Below are 15,588 nucleotides of genomic sequence, written 5' to 3'. Positions count from 1 at the left end.
AGCTGGCTTGCGGGAGGCTGTAGCCAGGTAAGCATCAGCTTCTTCTCCCAGGCAACCAGCGACAGGGCAGGAGGGCACAGCCTCAGGCTGCGCCAGAGGAGGTTTAGGTTGGGTGGGAGGAGGAATTTCTTCACCTGGGTGAAGGGTCTGATTAGACGCTGGAATGGCTTGCCCAGGGAGGTGGTGAAGTCACCATCTCTAGAGGTGTTCAAGAAATGGCTGGACGTGGCATTTAATGCCATCATCTATTTGATTTGGTGTTCGGTCAAGGGTGGACTCTAATTCAGACGCTTCTTCCAAAATAATAATTGTGTGAAAAGAAAAAACGAGTGGTCTCTGGTGAATTACAGCTTTTCTCCAGAGAGACCCGCCGGCTCTGCTGCCCATCCCGGACGGCGAGGAGGGGCTGACCGGCTGCCGGCGGCTCCCCACGGTGGCACCGACCCCAGCCCCTTTCGCAGCGCCCCGTTCCGCGGCCCCGCCTCTCCCGGGCCGTCACGGGCCTGGCGCAGGCGCGGCTCGGCCATGGCGGCCACCGTGGAGCGGCGCCTCGCCGAGTTCCGTGCCGCCCGCCGCAGCGCTGCCGCCGCTCCGCGTCCAGTCGAGCCGCCGGGAAAGGCCGCGGCTCCGGAGGCCGCCGAGGGACCACGGGCAGCCGCGGAGGGCCCGAGCGGCGGCGCTCAGGTGAGCGCCGAGGAGGGCGGGGCGGGGGGTGCGGCGGCCGGCCGGTGCCTGACGCCGCTCTCCCCGCCGCCTCCGCAGGTCCGGCCCGGCGCGGCGGCCGCTCCGCTGTGGGCGCGCCCGCTGCTGCTGAAGGTGCTGCTGTGGGCCGTGCTGCTGGCACTGTTCGCCGAGCTGGAGCTCGGGCTGCCCTATTTCGTCCTCTCCCTGCTCTACTGGATGTACGCCGGCACCCGCGGCCCCGCCGAGCGGCGGCCCGGCGAGCTCAGCGCCTACTCCGTCTTCAACCCCGGCTGCGCCGCCATCGCCGGGACGCTGACGGCCGAGCAGCTGGAGCGGGAGCTGCACTACCGGCCCGCCGCCGGCAGCTAGCGCCGGGCCCGGCGGGGACTGCGCTGGGCTGGGCCGGGATTGCCGCCGCGCCGCGCCGGCCCCGCCGCCGCCGCCGCCGCGCCGAGGAAGGGCCGGGGTTCGGGGTAATGAAACGGGGTTTGTTCCTATGCAGAAAAGCACCTGAGCCTTACTGCTGGCCCCGTGTCCCGCGGCGCCGGCCGGTCCCGAATAAAGCCGTAGCAAAGCCTGCGCTCTGGTCTCGTTTCCTGGGGCCGGGCAGCTGTTTCGGGGCCCCGAGAGGCATGGCCTTGTCACAGCTGCGGCTGCCAGCGTGTCACCTGCAGGGCTTCAGCTCCCGAGAGCTTTGCCACAGGTGACAGACACGAAGGCTGGCGTTTGACGACAGCTGCCTAGAAGGGCTTGCTGCTGCTCTCCCCTGCACCGGCTGGAAACCTCACGGTGAAGAAACGACGAGCAGCAATAGCCATATACCTAAAATAGGCTGCTGCTTTGGTTTGCAGTGGTGTCTTTTACCTAACACAAACATCAGATTATAATTCCCTTTTTGCTTCATATTACAGTTTTCGTCACTGTAAGCTGAAAAATACTTATTCTTGGCAGGTGTATTTGTATGATCCACTTCTGTTTTTAATATGTAGGTCATTGCATTGAGCCAGACCTGCTCAGCGAAGTGGTAGTCACCTCTGCTTAAAGCATGGGAAAAAAACATGGGTGTGGCATTTGAGAACATGTTTTAGTGTTCTAAAACATGTTCTATGGTGGTGCACCTACACAGACAGTTGGACTTGATCTTTAAGGTCTTTACCAACCATAACAATTTTATGATTCATTAAGTCATCATTTTGAAGAGCAGCTGCTAGAACTTGTGTCTCTGAGGACAGAGTTAAGAAGAAAAGTCACCAATTGGTCTTTCACGTCCTGGTCCACTATGTCTTTTCTAATTTAACAGTTAAACACATTGTTAAGTGTTTTCAACACAAGTTTCATCACTGGTTGTAGAAACAAAAGAAAGTGGTGCTTTGAATTTAGCTGGACTAGTAAGAGAGTAATAAAGCACATGTAATATGTTAACACTGATAAGCATCTCTCAGTAGCTCTCCAGAGCACTCTCACAGTTTTTATCTTGGGCTGTTGTATAAATTCCAAGTCCTGCTATTTGAAGGCAAAAAAATTTGTCATTTGCACATATTCTGTCATCCTCCAGTAACGCCCCCTGAGAGTTTTCATTATTCTTACTGATTCCTTTTGACTCTATAACATGCAGCATTTTCTATTTGATTAACATATGCTCAGCAGGGTCAAACACCTCTAGGTAGTGGACGTACAGTTGCACATATAAAGCACTGTTTCCCTGAAAGAACCACAGAATCTTTCCATTCTTAAAAAGTATTCTAGTAACAGGGTAAAAAGTAGTTAGATGATACTCAAAACAACTGTCGGCAATGGAATTTTGTGAGTTGAAACTTTATTCACAACAATAAAAATGAACATCAGCATAGTGTTTATGGGGAGTTGATAATCTGACATCTTGTACAGTTCAGTTCTGTGGGTATTTTTTAAAACAAGGAAATACATGCAAATAAATATTAAATATAAGGTAAGATCAATGAAATTATAAAAATTCATAGCAGCAATGCTGGAAATAAAGTTTTCACTTGCTATACACTCTAGCTGCATTATGTCCAGGTGGATTTATAGACTCTTGTATTTAATGCTTCATGAAACAAGTTACCACAATAAGTGAGCATGAAGCCAAAAGGCACAAGAAATAAAAACTGACACAGTTCATCTCTTCCAGTGCTTCGTGTTGGTTTGCTTATTTCATGCTACTCAAATAAATGTACATTACACATTGTGAAATGGAGATGGCATGAATAACAAAGGCTTGTGAAAGGTCTTACTGAAGTAGATAAAATATGATGGAGAAATTGGCACTGAGGCCTTGCTCAGTCTTTAAATACACAAATATACTGTAAATACTGTAATTCTGCTTGGTGTTAATTACTTCCACTGAGTTGTTTTGAGAGGGGATTTAAAAAGGTTTGAACTAATGAAAGCTTAATTAGAGGGGAGGGGGAAATTTCCTCTGCAGCCTTCTGCTTGGCTAAGACCTCACTTTGTTACCTTACTTTTCTCTTGTATTCTAACAAAGCAGAAGTCACCAAGTTAACTGGAGTTATTCCTGTGGGCCCAAAGCCCTCAGTTCACAAATGAGTAGGAGGGACAAGAACAGCTTACTAACTCAAAAGCACATCAAGCTGTTGAATCTTGCTTGTGACAGCAGCTAAGTACAGGTTTGTTACCACACATGGAAATGCTCTCTATTCCTATGTCTGTCCTCTTTCATTTGTTACACACCCTTGTTTGTCCAGCACTTCAGTGGGTTAGAACACTTCTGTAACTTCCTGTTGTCACAGCAAAACTATCATCTTGCCAACAGCTGTGCAAGCAGCAGAAACTTTTTTTCCCAGGTTTGCACGCAACTAAGTAGGACCGGCATCCACTCTTGAATATTGAGTGAAATTATTCCCACCAGTGTGCATTAAGCCACAGCTGTAAAGTGCATCTGTCACCATGCTGCCCTTCCACCTGCCAGTGACAATCTTTAGTACTTTTTTCCTATTCTTAGCACTTCAAGATAGACATTAGATAGAAACATCAAGCATACTCTGTACCTACAGGAAGCTAATTCATTAACTTGCAGGACAGCAGTTAACACCTGCATGTAGTAGACAAGTATTGTACTGATGGTCACACAGCACAGAAGCAAGTGATTAAATATACAGAAGAACCCGAAGTGCTTCATTCCAAAGTCAGCTTTGCAACCGACGTTAAGAGAGGGAAGGCCTGGAAGCAGCCTGCAGAGAAGCCAGCATGCTGGAGACACATAAGCCAGCCTGAGAACTGTGGTGGATTTCTGCAAACATGTCTTTCTCCCTGGAGCTTAATTACTAGCATTAGAGCAGAAGGTGGTAACACATCCTCTTTAATTCAATTCTAACCTTATGATTGCAGAACTAATCCATGCTGTTGGCAATTAGGATTCTAATACAATGATTAAATAATCCCATGCAAAGCAATCTAGCTTCAGGCAGGAAAGATGCTGAGTTACATCCCAGAATATCCAGTCCATTTTCTTGGCAATAGGGACTGTGAATGCAAGTGCAAAGAGACTTGAGAATAGGGAGGGTTATTTCTGCTGAGTCGTTGTAACTGCTTTGCCATGGAAGTTACTTATTTATTACAAAAAAATCTGTGAGCAGGGAGATTCTCAGAGCTTGTCTTTGGCACTTCGCCTCTTTGTTGTAAAGGGAGCCCAAGTAAGAGTAAAGATGTGCAAAGCTTTTTATTAAGTGATGCAACCTATCACATCAGGCTTGTAGAGGTACTTCTGCTTGTCCCCAGCAACTCTTGTCAAGGTCAGGGAGCAAACGCACTACACAGTGCAGATGCAGTCACTGCATGAGCCCTTGTTGTTTTAAACAGACAGAAAAAAAGCTCACGGAGTGCAGGATTTTTTGTTTGGAGCTGTTGGTTTTGTTTGGTTTTTTGTTTGTTTTTTTTTTTTTGGAACGCCGCTGATGGGAAGCTGGCAGGCGCTGGAGGATGGCAGCCCACCCCGGGAAGGGGGCGGGAGCTGTCCTTGGTTCTGAACCCGCGCCCTGCGCCAGGGCCGCCTCCCCCTCCGCGCGAAGGTGCCTTGTGTCACAGGAGAGAAGGACCAAGGCCGGAGGGGAAACAAAAGTGAGCACACTGCCAACTACCGAATCTTTGCAATGAGGAGAGGTCTGCTGAGACCAGCAGTGGCCGCAAGCTGACTTCCTTCTGTGTGCTTGCACCCACAGGGAGCGGCGCAAAGCTCAGACAAAGAAAGGTTCTCTTGAAACACAATCCACCACCCCATCCCCGTGAACACCTGTGTGCCCACCAGGTGGGCAGCCTAGCACTGGCAATGGAAAGGCTGTGCACGCAGGGCACATTTCCATCCGTGTCAACAGAAATAATGTGCACCTATTCGAAGCAGAGGAAGTACCTCACAGATACTGCATTTTTGTTTTGTTTGGGCTTTTATACTTTTTGAAGCAAAGCTTGAAGATAGCATTCAGAAGTGTTCACTACATTACCTGCTGTATATTGACAGACCTTCAGGACGCTGTTCTTCACCTACCCAGAAAACAGATTAGCATATTTTCAACTTTAACTTTGGGAAACCCCTGCTACAAAACTGATTCTTCCCTGAAACACAAGTTGTGTCCCACTAAATTTTTTCTAAAAATGGTGATGGCACCTTACCCTATCCCCAGAAAAGTCTAAATGTATTTTCTGGCAATAATCATATTCTATATCCTTGTAATTTAATCAGTCGATCACTCAGTTCACCCACTCAACAGTAATAAGCCATTGACCCTGTGGTTTCAGACTGGATCAATGCAACGCTTAAGTTTTGGACCCCCGGAGGCCTTGTGTGCAAATAGAAAAAAACTCTTTTAACTTACTTTAGACATGACCAATTTTTCCTCTGATGTGTTCATTACATTAGCAGATTGCTTTCCCTAGAAATCTTTGTCCAACAGCCTGAAGGCGATGAGCAGCACATGCTTAAGTTTCTTGCTGGAGATGGCAAACTTAAGCCACTTGCTTGGGTATTTAGCAGTTTTCAGGTAGATTGTACAGTTCATTGTTCTCCATCTGATTCACCTGCAGAAATCTCAGCTGAATGTGGCCTGACAAGTGGCAGCATAGACACTGCTGCCTACTGTGCCCCCACTGCTGATGCTGTTGGCTGGACACTTCAGAGGTTTCATACTGCTGTCTCTCTGGACATACAAGTGTTCCAACCTCCAGCGCTCCCAGCTTTTCCGAAACTCCATCTGAACCTAACAGAAACAAAGAAGGAAACAAAAGGAATGAATGTAGAACTAATCAGCTCTTTAAATGACTCCATCAGAAAACAGCAAGGATACCACACTACTGAGAAAAACTGGAAGTGCTTTAAACCTGCAATATTATTGCTTCCAATTATCCAATTATCTCATTAATCTATTATAGGCCATTCCACATTTAAAATAATGATGACATTCATTTTTACTTGTAGAGAAAAAGCTCTTCTATGCACCAGAAAATCTTACCTTCATTATTTTGCTCTAAATGTATTCACTTGCAATTACTGATTGGACTCTATGCCCTACCAGCACTAACAATTAAACCGACTTTGCTTATCAGCCACAAAACAGCTGAAAAGACTGACTTTCTGCTCAATATTGCACCACAGGTATTCTTAAGAGTTCTAACTTCTGGTTTGATTTAAACATTATTATGTCCTGGGTTATTTTTGTTCTTTGAATATTTATGTGGGTTCTTTTTATTTCATACAAAAACCGTATGCCTATTCAGAATTGAAAACAACAATTAAGCAAGTTAGAGACTGAACTTGTTCCCCTTTTAAATAGAAATTACAGTTTCTCATTCCAGACACTAGCTTTTCTTGAAGCTATGAAGTATGCTCATCTAGTCCCAGGTTCTGGGTCGAACTGTGTAACCTCTGCACAGGTTTGGAAGTTTATCCAGGATTGTGTAACTCCTAACCAAGAACAGAATTAGATCTTCCTGTTCCACAGGCAAAGTTCTTGCCACTTGGCTGAAGTAAGAACCTCCATTAGCTTTTAACACATAAGGCAGAGGACATAAAATTTCACACTTGTTACTCTAGATAAAGGCAGGAGTGCAACCACAGTAATAAGTTCATTATGGTGTGTACTTCAGTCTGGAAATAAGTTCACTGCAGGTGAGTCACTTAAGGGAGCCTTCTCTGGAAAGATGCTTTTTCTTTTACTTTAGGGTCTCATACTGAGTACCAAGAGACTAAGTAGGTTGATGGCAGTTTCAGCACAGGTTTGTCATCATGCCCAGGCTGGTGAAACCTTCATATTACTGAGGGAAACCTCCTAGGGAACCAGCTGCTGTATGTCCGCTTTCTTTGCTTGCGAAAGACTGAATTTGAGAGGCAGTCCTAAAAAAGGAGCAAAACCTTACAAAATTAATTGTCTTCCCCTGGTGGGTGCCTCTATCAGGACTTGTCAGCTCTGGCCTACAGCCCTTGTACTGAATGCCCTGGTGGAACCAGCTGCATCCCTGTGTTTCTGACCATCTGTCAGAATCCAGAATCTAACCTCCACTGTCACAACCAAATGGGTCAGAAGGAAAGATGCTGAGACAGATGCTTGTATTCTACCATGGTAAGGGGGGTTTGTTGTGTCAAAAGGTGCACAAAGACCCAAAGAAAGACAGCGTGTCTGGGATAGCTTGGCAAAGAACAATGAGGGAGAATGGTCAGACGAAGGCAGAAATGCAGGAACCACAGTATCTGCAGGAAAATAATTGACCATATTACTGTTCCAGTACTTGGCATCTTTTGTGGGCATGGAAGCATAAGGCAGCACTGGGAAAAAGCTGTTGTAGGCATTTACTGGCAAATCCTGAATGAAAGCATGACTGTAGTGACTGGCTGAGTAAGTAAATGAGCAACAGAAATAGGTACCTTTAGGTCAGTCAAAGGAAGGAAATGAGTCTTTACTCCAGCTGGACATGACAGTATTGAGCTATGATACAAACAGCCTGCAAAACTGAGATAAAATGAATGGAAGACCTGAACAAAAGACTGTAGGAATGGGTCTTTCTTAGGAACAGATATGACTGGCATAATATCAGTTATCAGGAGTTTTCTCTCCAGGGGTTAGGAAGAGGGTAGGGAGCAGGTCTGCTGCCTGTGTGGAATTGAGTCTTTGCCTAAATAGCTTTGAATGTATAAGCAAGGGAATTAATTAAGACTAATTTTGCAGAGGCAGTTCCTGAGCACAGAAGTAGATCTACAGATCTTTCAGCAAAATGCTTATCCTACTAACTTTCCTGTGTTGATAAGATTCCCCAGAAATAAGCTATACAGGAAAATGATACCAAGAACAAAGCCCTCATGATGTGCTGACATTGGCTGGGGTAGAGTTAATTTTCTTCACAGCAGCTAGTATGGGGCTGTGTTTTGTATTTGTGCTGGAAACAGTGTTGGCAATTATAGAGATGCTTTTGTTTTTGCTGAGCAGGACTTGCACAGTGCCAAGGCCATTTCAGCTTCTCATCCCACCCTGACAGCAGGCAGGCTGCAGGTGTGCAAGAATTTGGGAGGACACCCGCTTGCCAGTGGGAAGTGGTAAATGAACTCCACATTTTGCTTTGCTTTACCTATTAAATTGTCTTTATCTTGACCCAAGAGTTTTCGCACTTTTAGTCCTTCAATTCTCTTCCCCATCCCACCAACGTGGAATGAGCAAGTGGCTGCACAGTGAGTAGTTGCTGGAGGTTAAACCACGACACGTGAGACAGGGGAAGAAAATTTTTATGTAGGGTATTTTAGAAGAAAATGGAAAGAGGGGGGACAACTTGAAAAAGATGGTCATGGAGGTTAAGGCTGGAGAAGATCTGTCACAGAGAGCTCTTGATTGAGCTTTATGCAGCTAATGGGGAAGGAAGTTGACAGTGTAGCAATGAATCTGGAATCGAATTATAAAAAATGCCTAAATTTTGGCAAAAAATATCTCAGCAAGTGATAGTGAAAGGAAAGCAGATCTAAAACAGGACGGAACTAAGCTGATGGAAGAATTTAATTAATAGTCTGTATAGAGAATGAAAAGAAATTAAAAGCAAAAGGGAGGATTGGCCAGTATTTAAAGAACTCAGAAGTCCTGGCACCAGGACAGATTCTTTCAAGTAAAAGAGACTGAATTCTACTTCCATTGTGACCAGAAGGCAAAAAGGAGAACCAAGGCTACAGAGAATGAAATCTGAACCACCTTCAACCAAGTGGTGGAAAAAGGCAACACCTCTGTAGTTTAAAGTATTTCTTATGGAAAGCAGCACTAACAGCAGAAAAACTGGTCATATTAAGCCTAGCTCATTTTGCAAAGAACATTGGTGGTAACAGGCAATCTCATGAGACCCTACTGTTGGCTTCAGAGCAAGTTCAGAGAAAATCCAGAATCTTTCAGGCAAAGTAAGACTGAAATATGAGCAAATTCTATTTTTTTTTAAGAAGTAAATATTAGAAAAGGACATTAATATCACTTCTATCTTCATTTCTACTATTGATCTGTGCATCAAGACTTGCAAGGAACTTTCATTCTGTATGGTTAAAGAAAAAGGAGTCAATGAGTCACAGACAAAAATAAAATGTAGGCCACATTGCAAACAAGGATAGCCTTTGGACACACACAGTGTGTCAGAAAACAGTTTCTCATTTACCTGAGGAAAAGAATTCTCATCTAGTTTAGAACAGACTTTACTTAACCAAACTCTTTGTAAAGATTTTTGTAAAGATTTTTTTTATGGACACTGATGACCAGGCTTCACAAAATCCTACTCCCACTCTTTGAACAAGAGTTGGAACAGGCAAAATAATTCATCCTAGATTGTCAGTGAAGCTGAACTCGTGTTTAGGCTTTATGAACTACATTACAAAGGCAAAAGAATTATAGTAACAAGAGATTTGGAGCATTTCTTAGAAGCATAGGTAAGCTATTACACAGTAAGCTCCCTCAAATGAAACAAGGGTGCCTGTTTGAGAGCTTGTAATAAAGTTTGGATTATGATGTAACTTTGCTGTTATTTCATGTGAAGGAAGTTATTGAGCATTACACATGAGAGGCCTGGCTGCAGCTGCACAAGGGATTTGTGAGCAAACACCAAGGTGAATCAAAAGAAATACATGATCCACCAGCAGACAGTGCTGCATCTCAGGATTGAAGCACACTGTAAAGTCATACAAGGAATTTGAAACAAATATTCTCTAATTCATGATACACAGCAAATGACATTCATTACCAACAGCAAAGCCTGCTGCCACTCACCTCTGATTTTGGTAAGCAATACAATTAATAGATTCACTTCACTAAAATCTTACCCACAACCTACAAAACTGAGCAGACTCCTGAAAGGCTTAATTCAGGATGCCTGTTGCTTTCCTGTTGACTCCAGCCTGGCCCTAATGATAGAAATAGCACATTCTTCTACTGATTCCAATTCCCTGATGAGGCCTGTCTCTCAATAAGTGATCTTGAATAGCCATGTCATAGTTAAAAGATTTATTGTGAGTGTAAAACATATTGATGTGCATTTAATTTAGTAATGTAGTGACTAAATGAGTAGTGTTTACTTCCCTTACAAACCTGGCTGCCAAGTGAATGAATAATAATCACTTAGAAGGTAACACGAGAGATTCCTGTAATACTGAAACAGAACAATACCCTTTCCCACTAGAGGGCTGGGATTCAACAGAACCCACAGAAGATGGTACTTGCAATCAATTAACTCAAAGCTAAAGGTTCACTTCTTCTGGGTCTGTGAGTGTACCACTCTGTGAGGTTAAGTTTTAATGAGAGAGTGAGGATGCATTCAAACAGCTGGGCCAGAGGGAAACCAAATGAAACCAAACTGTACAGTAATAGCCACGAGGATTCTCCAACTTCACCAGCAAGCTGAGCTGAGTTCATAGAATAAAAACAAGCAAATAAAAAGCAAGTAAAAGCAAAACACAGCAAATAAAATAAGACAGATTAAGAAGAGCAGCTGTAATTCTTAATTAAAGAATCCACCAGTGCAAACTACACAACTGTAAGAAAGACTTTGTGAGATTCCACGTCTACGAATAGTGACTGTAAATTATACTGCCTGAATTCCTTCCAAACATATTTGTCTGATGAGTTATCCCACAGAGCTGTGCAGGGAAGGTTATGTAAAAAAAAAAAAAAAGTCCTGAACAAGGACAATTTAGCAGTTCAAGACCATTTTCAATTTCCTTTTCCTATACTGTATGCTGATAAGGCAAATTGGAACAAAATAGTATCTCTCTTACCTCATTATTGATGAAACAGTAAAGAATTGCAACCATCAGCCCCTGAAATCAACAAAAACCAGAATAGTGAGCAGAGCAGTTTCCTTACTTTGCCAAACTCAGTTGCAAAGGGCTAGAGGTTCCACACTGACATGTTTCTGATAAGACTGAAAGGTGGAGAATTCTTGGTCCCTGTCAACTCTGATGGGAGAGCAGAGGTTTGACCAAACTATGTCTCAAAGCACATGATCTTAGGAAAAAGGAGTTGTTGTTTTCTTCAATCTGTTATTTTTGTCTAGTGATTTCTTTCCCCTTCTTCCTTACAAAGCAAAGGTTTCAAGTCTTAAACACTTCATAAGTAATTCACAGTGGCCTTAAATACAGCTCTGTGCTTGATAAACAGGGAATGAGTGAGTGTGCACGGAAACAGAATAATGATTTCCTTACACAAGGATACTCATTTGAAATGGCTTTACCTAAGGGAACAGTTAAATAAAAATCACAATAAGCCTATGCCCTCCTCACATGCAGTTACAACTGGAGACAGCTACCTCTCCCAGCACAGATTTTCCAAGGAGCATCAGAAACACTGGGGAAAGCACAAAATGTGCTTTCAGCAACACCACTGTGCAATTACAGGAAATCACAGACAATTTTGTTATTGCCCTGAGGTGAACCATAAGAAATTAATATTAATATGTGGACAGGAATACCAGCTTACTGTAGTAAAATTGGCTCTTAAAAATTAGTCCTTACACTTTCCCTTCCACTGTCATAATCCTGTAACATCCAGTGCTAAACTGAGAATTATAAGGAACATAAGCATGCAATGAATGAAAGAGAAAGCAGGTCCTCAAATAGCTGTTAAAAAAGATCTTATGCCCATGGGCACACTGTGAGTGCTACCTGGAAGGAAGCAAAGGAGAGCTCAGTAAAAAGCTTCACGAAGCGCAGCATCCCTCTGGCATGCTCATCAGTAATAAAGGCAAAGATGACCTCATGGGTCCCCAGCAGTGGGATCAGAGTCAGCGTAGACTTGGCCAACCTAAGATCACAAAGAAATTAAAGATCCATCAGTGCCACTGAGTAGACCATTGTTGGTTCAAATGATCCCTGGGAGTCACCCTTACTGCATTCTGTTTCTGACATGGTTTCAACTTTCCTAAGTCACTGCACCACTTTGTGACGCAGGGTCCTCTTCAAGAGGCTGCAGGATAAAAACCTCCTCAAAATACCCTTAGTAAGTTCCTACAAGTTTTAACCTCCCCTACCACCTCACTGCAGACCATTTATTGCTGACAGAAAAGCTCTGTATCCAGCTACTGGCTGTATTTCACCTGGAAAATCTTCCATGTGCTTTCTTGTACCTGTGATATCTTTCCTCTGTATTCTTTTCTCCACCTCTAATTGGGCAAGACAACCAAAACCTACCTTCTTGATGACATGAAAGACATAATCTATCAATAACTGGAATTTTTAAAAAATATCTTGGCAAAGGGAGGAGTACTTTGGTATTCCTTCCCACCTCTGTGGGTGTGTTAAATCTTCTAAACATTGTAACTATCTGTAACTGCAGAACACTTTGTCAAAGCAATCAAACTGTCTTAAAATGAGTGATGGCAAGGTCAAAGACAGAGCTAGCAAAGGATGAAAGACAAACCAATCTGAAAGAAATGATTCTTCACTTGTGAGAGACTTCAAGATACACAACCACAGGAAAAAATTCACAAGAATGATCCTTAACTCTCTTTTAATGGACATACATGTCAGCCACCCAAAAGGATAGTGAAAGATGCCTGGGGATCATGTGGGAGTTTCCTGGGCCACAAAACTCACCAACATCTCACAACAACCTGTCTTGAGACAAGCCTGTACATACAAAATCACTCAATCAGGAGGGCTGTCAGACCTTTGTAGCTCTTGTGTGCCTGAGGGCTATTGGCTGCTATTCTGAATTATGTCACCATTCAGGTTGGAAGGCACCTCTGGAAGTCTCTAGCCCAACTCCAGTTCACACAGCAGGTTACTCAAGGCTGTGTCCAGCCAAGTTTTGAGTATCTCCAAGGTCCTCCAAAGCCCCTCTGGACCTCTCTTTCAGCATCAGACCACTCTGTGAATTCATTTTCACCTGACATGCAAGGGGAATTTTTCTTTCTATAACTTGTGACATTTGCCCTTGTCCTTTCACTGTGACCCTCTGAAAGTACTCCATTTTCTATACAAGTGGGCTTGGAATCAAAGCCGCCAGCTCAAACAAGTCCTCATCTTTGATTTGAACTCTAAAGACACATTAAGATTTCCAAAATTTCATGTGAGGGAGAGAAGGTAGGTAACACACACGTCAACTCTACACTGATAAGAAATCACCAAAATATATGCTGTGTCTTGTTTAGAAGACTGCAGCATTGAAATACCCAATGTAAAATAGTTCAGTGACAGCAGCAGTCCAGATACCACAGCATGTAGCTCCACACTTCAAAAGCTAACTTTTTATTCTTACATTGTTTTCCAGACTGCAATACAAATGTCAAGATGGACAAATGAAGGATGCAACCATGAATCTTAGCAAGGGGATTAAGTAACAGGGAGAATACAGACAGGGATAGACTGACTACAAACCAAAAATTGAATTTATCTGTGATAGCCCTGACATTTCTCTTGAAATATCTCATGCATTCAAGATTGAAAGTTTTCCCAATAACAACTGGCAAGAAGAACAAGGAGCAAAACTCAAAATGATCCTATCTTATCTTACTTGAAGTGAAAGCTTTTATTTCTATCAACTCATATTTCTATGTTCAAATTAGAATAAGATAGGATATTTCACCTGGGAGGAACCTATGGCAAACACCTGTTCAGAACTTAAAGCAAGTTCTTAAGGGCACTGTCCAAATGCCTCTTAAGCACTGACAGGTTTGGGGCATTGACCACCTCTCTAGGAAGCCTGTTCCAGGGTTTGAGCATCCTCTCAGTAAAGAAATTGAACCATTCCCACGTTCTATGATACCCTGGAGAAGAGCTCAGCACCTCCCTCTCTACTTCAACTCCTCAGAAGGCTGTAGAAGAGAACAAGGTAATCCCTCAGAGCCCTTTCCTCCAAACCAGGCAAGTCAGAAGTTCTCAGCCACTCCTCACAGGACATTCCTTCCAGCCCTTACACCAGCTTTGCTGCCTTCCTCTGGGTGATTTCAAGGACTCTAACATTCAGTACTTGCATGCTGCAGGTATTTTAAAAATAACTGCTTACTTAATATTCCTTTAGTCTAATGGAAGACTGTAGAGTGACAGTCATCGAGCCTTCTGTTTACAGCACAGGTGAAATACCTGCTCTAGTTTCCCTGAGACTTTTCTGTGGACTGACTGTCCAAGCAGTTACACCAATGCATGACACCATACCTGTGCATTACTCAAGGGTCTTTCACCACCTTGGTCAACCCACTCCTTTCACATATGTCCTTGTCTGCTTCTATTCTGATGAGCACGAAAAGCATCAGAGCACCTTAAGACATACCTGCATTTTATGTCAGTTTTGCACATCAAATTAGCCTGCAGTTTGGAGATGATGATGCATATAACTCTGATGAAGATGAGGAAATTCACCTGGAGAAATGGAAGAAGAATTTATATTACCATCAATAAACCCATGCACGTAAGTATTCCAAAAGGCTGGTTTGTGTACGCATGTGTAGCTCTCTGTGCATCCTGCTGTGAAGCAGCTGCAGAATTTGCCACAGAACTCAACTCCTTGCCAAGGAATTGTGGTCTAAATGTGAATGCACAAGCCACCCTTGAAAACACAGGTACTTCATTATACAAAGCAGAGGGCCCCAGTTACTCTCTGAGGAGTGAGACACAGTAAAGGTGTGGCCCATTTGCCTTGTCTGGAGTTCTGAGCCAGACACAGTATTGTGCCTGCAGAACATTTCTACACAATGCCACACATTTTGCATGTTTTTTGTAGCCCAGTGTTTGACATAGTATCTTTAGTCTCCCTGAACTACCTTCCACACCTCCTGCTCACAGGGGAGTTAAAGGGACTGCTGCAGCATGCTGTTCTGTTATCATGTCCTGCCACTACAACATGACAGCTTGTGGCCAAATTAAAGAAACAAAATGCTAGTCCGGAATTTCAGAGACAGAAACCAACTTGGCTTCATAAAATCACATTTCTGAATGAAAATGTCAACAGCCTCAAAGGTTATTAGCCTTTGGAGATGCACAATGGCCACATGTGCATCCTTGTACCATATTGTGCTGTTCTCAGGGAAATGTGCCATCTCACAGCACACGTCTCAGACTCACCCCAATGGCAATGAGAATGGGCAGTCTGATGATCAGCCAGTAATTCATGTTATAGTTTCTGGTCCAGCAACTAGTAGGACGACAAAAAAAAAAAGGAGATTAAGGAAAACTTTCAGTATATTACAAAAATCTTTCTTTTCATTCTGTTCCAGCAATGCAGATGGAAAACAATATTAAGGACTAGATACCAGGAAAGCACATCATGCTGACATGGAAACAGATGCAGCTGCTTCTGAGAAACACTGAATGCTCTGTACTATTGCAGCTATCATAATCCAGCTGGATACTACTCACCAGCCTTTCTTGCCCACTAATGGCTAGCTCTCTTCCACAATTTGCTATGAATTATCATCCATTAATTGTGAAGATTT

The 15,588-nt window shown here is 43.5% G+C and overlaps 2 protein-coding genes across 2 annotated transcripts in view; one reads left to right on the top strand and one right to left on the bottom strand.

Annotated features, from left to right (window-relative positions):
• Positions 1-477: 477 nt before the first annotated feature.
• Positions 478-1,263, top strand: SAYSD1 (SAYSVFN motif domain containing 1). The gene is made up of 2 exons (XM_054630667.2): positions 478-684; positions 763-1,263. Exons 1-2 carry the CDS (start codon positions 526-528, stop codon positions 1,051-1,053), a joined length of 450 nt encoding a protein of 149 aa, XP_054486642.2. The 5' UTR covers positions 478-525; the 3' UTR covers positions 1,054-1,263.
• Positions 1,264-2,483: 1,220 nt separating this feature from the next.
• The window catches only part of GLP1R (glucagon like peptide 1 receptor), an 81,414-nt gene continuing 68,309 nt past the window's right edge, over positions 2,484-15,588 (bottom strand). Inside the window, exons 9-13 of the mRNA XM_054629618.2 lie at positions 15,218-15,287; positions 14,427-14,515; positions 11,822-11,960; positions 10,937-10,978; positions 2,484-5,912 (exon numbers count right to left, since the gene is read on the bottom strand). Coding sequence (XP_054485593.2) covers positions 5,745-5,912; positions 10,937-10,978; positions 11,822-11,960; positions 14,427-14,515; positions 15,218-15,287 — 508 coding nt within the window. The 3' untranslated portion in view covers positions 2,484-5,744. The remainder of the gene's footprint in view (positions 5,913-10,936; positions 10,979-11,821; positions 11,961-14,426; positions 14,516-15,217; positions 15,288-15,588) is intronic.

Source organism: Agelaius phoeniceus, chromosome 3, assembly GCF_051311805.1.
Source record: "Agelaius phoeniceus isolate bAgePho1 chromosome 3, bAgePho1.hap1, whole genome shotgun sequence".
NCBI classification, from domain to species: Eukaryota; Metazoa; Chordata; class Aves; order Passeriformes; family Icteridae; genus Agelaius; species Agelaius phoeniceus.
Note: the sequence above shows the minus strand (reverse complement) of the source record. Positions and strands in the feature narration are given on the sequence as shown.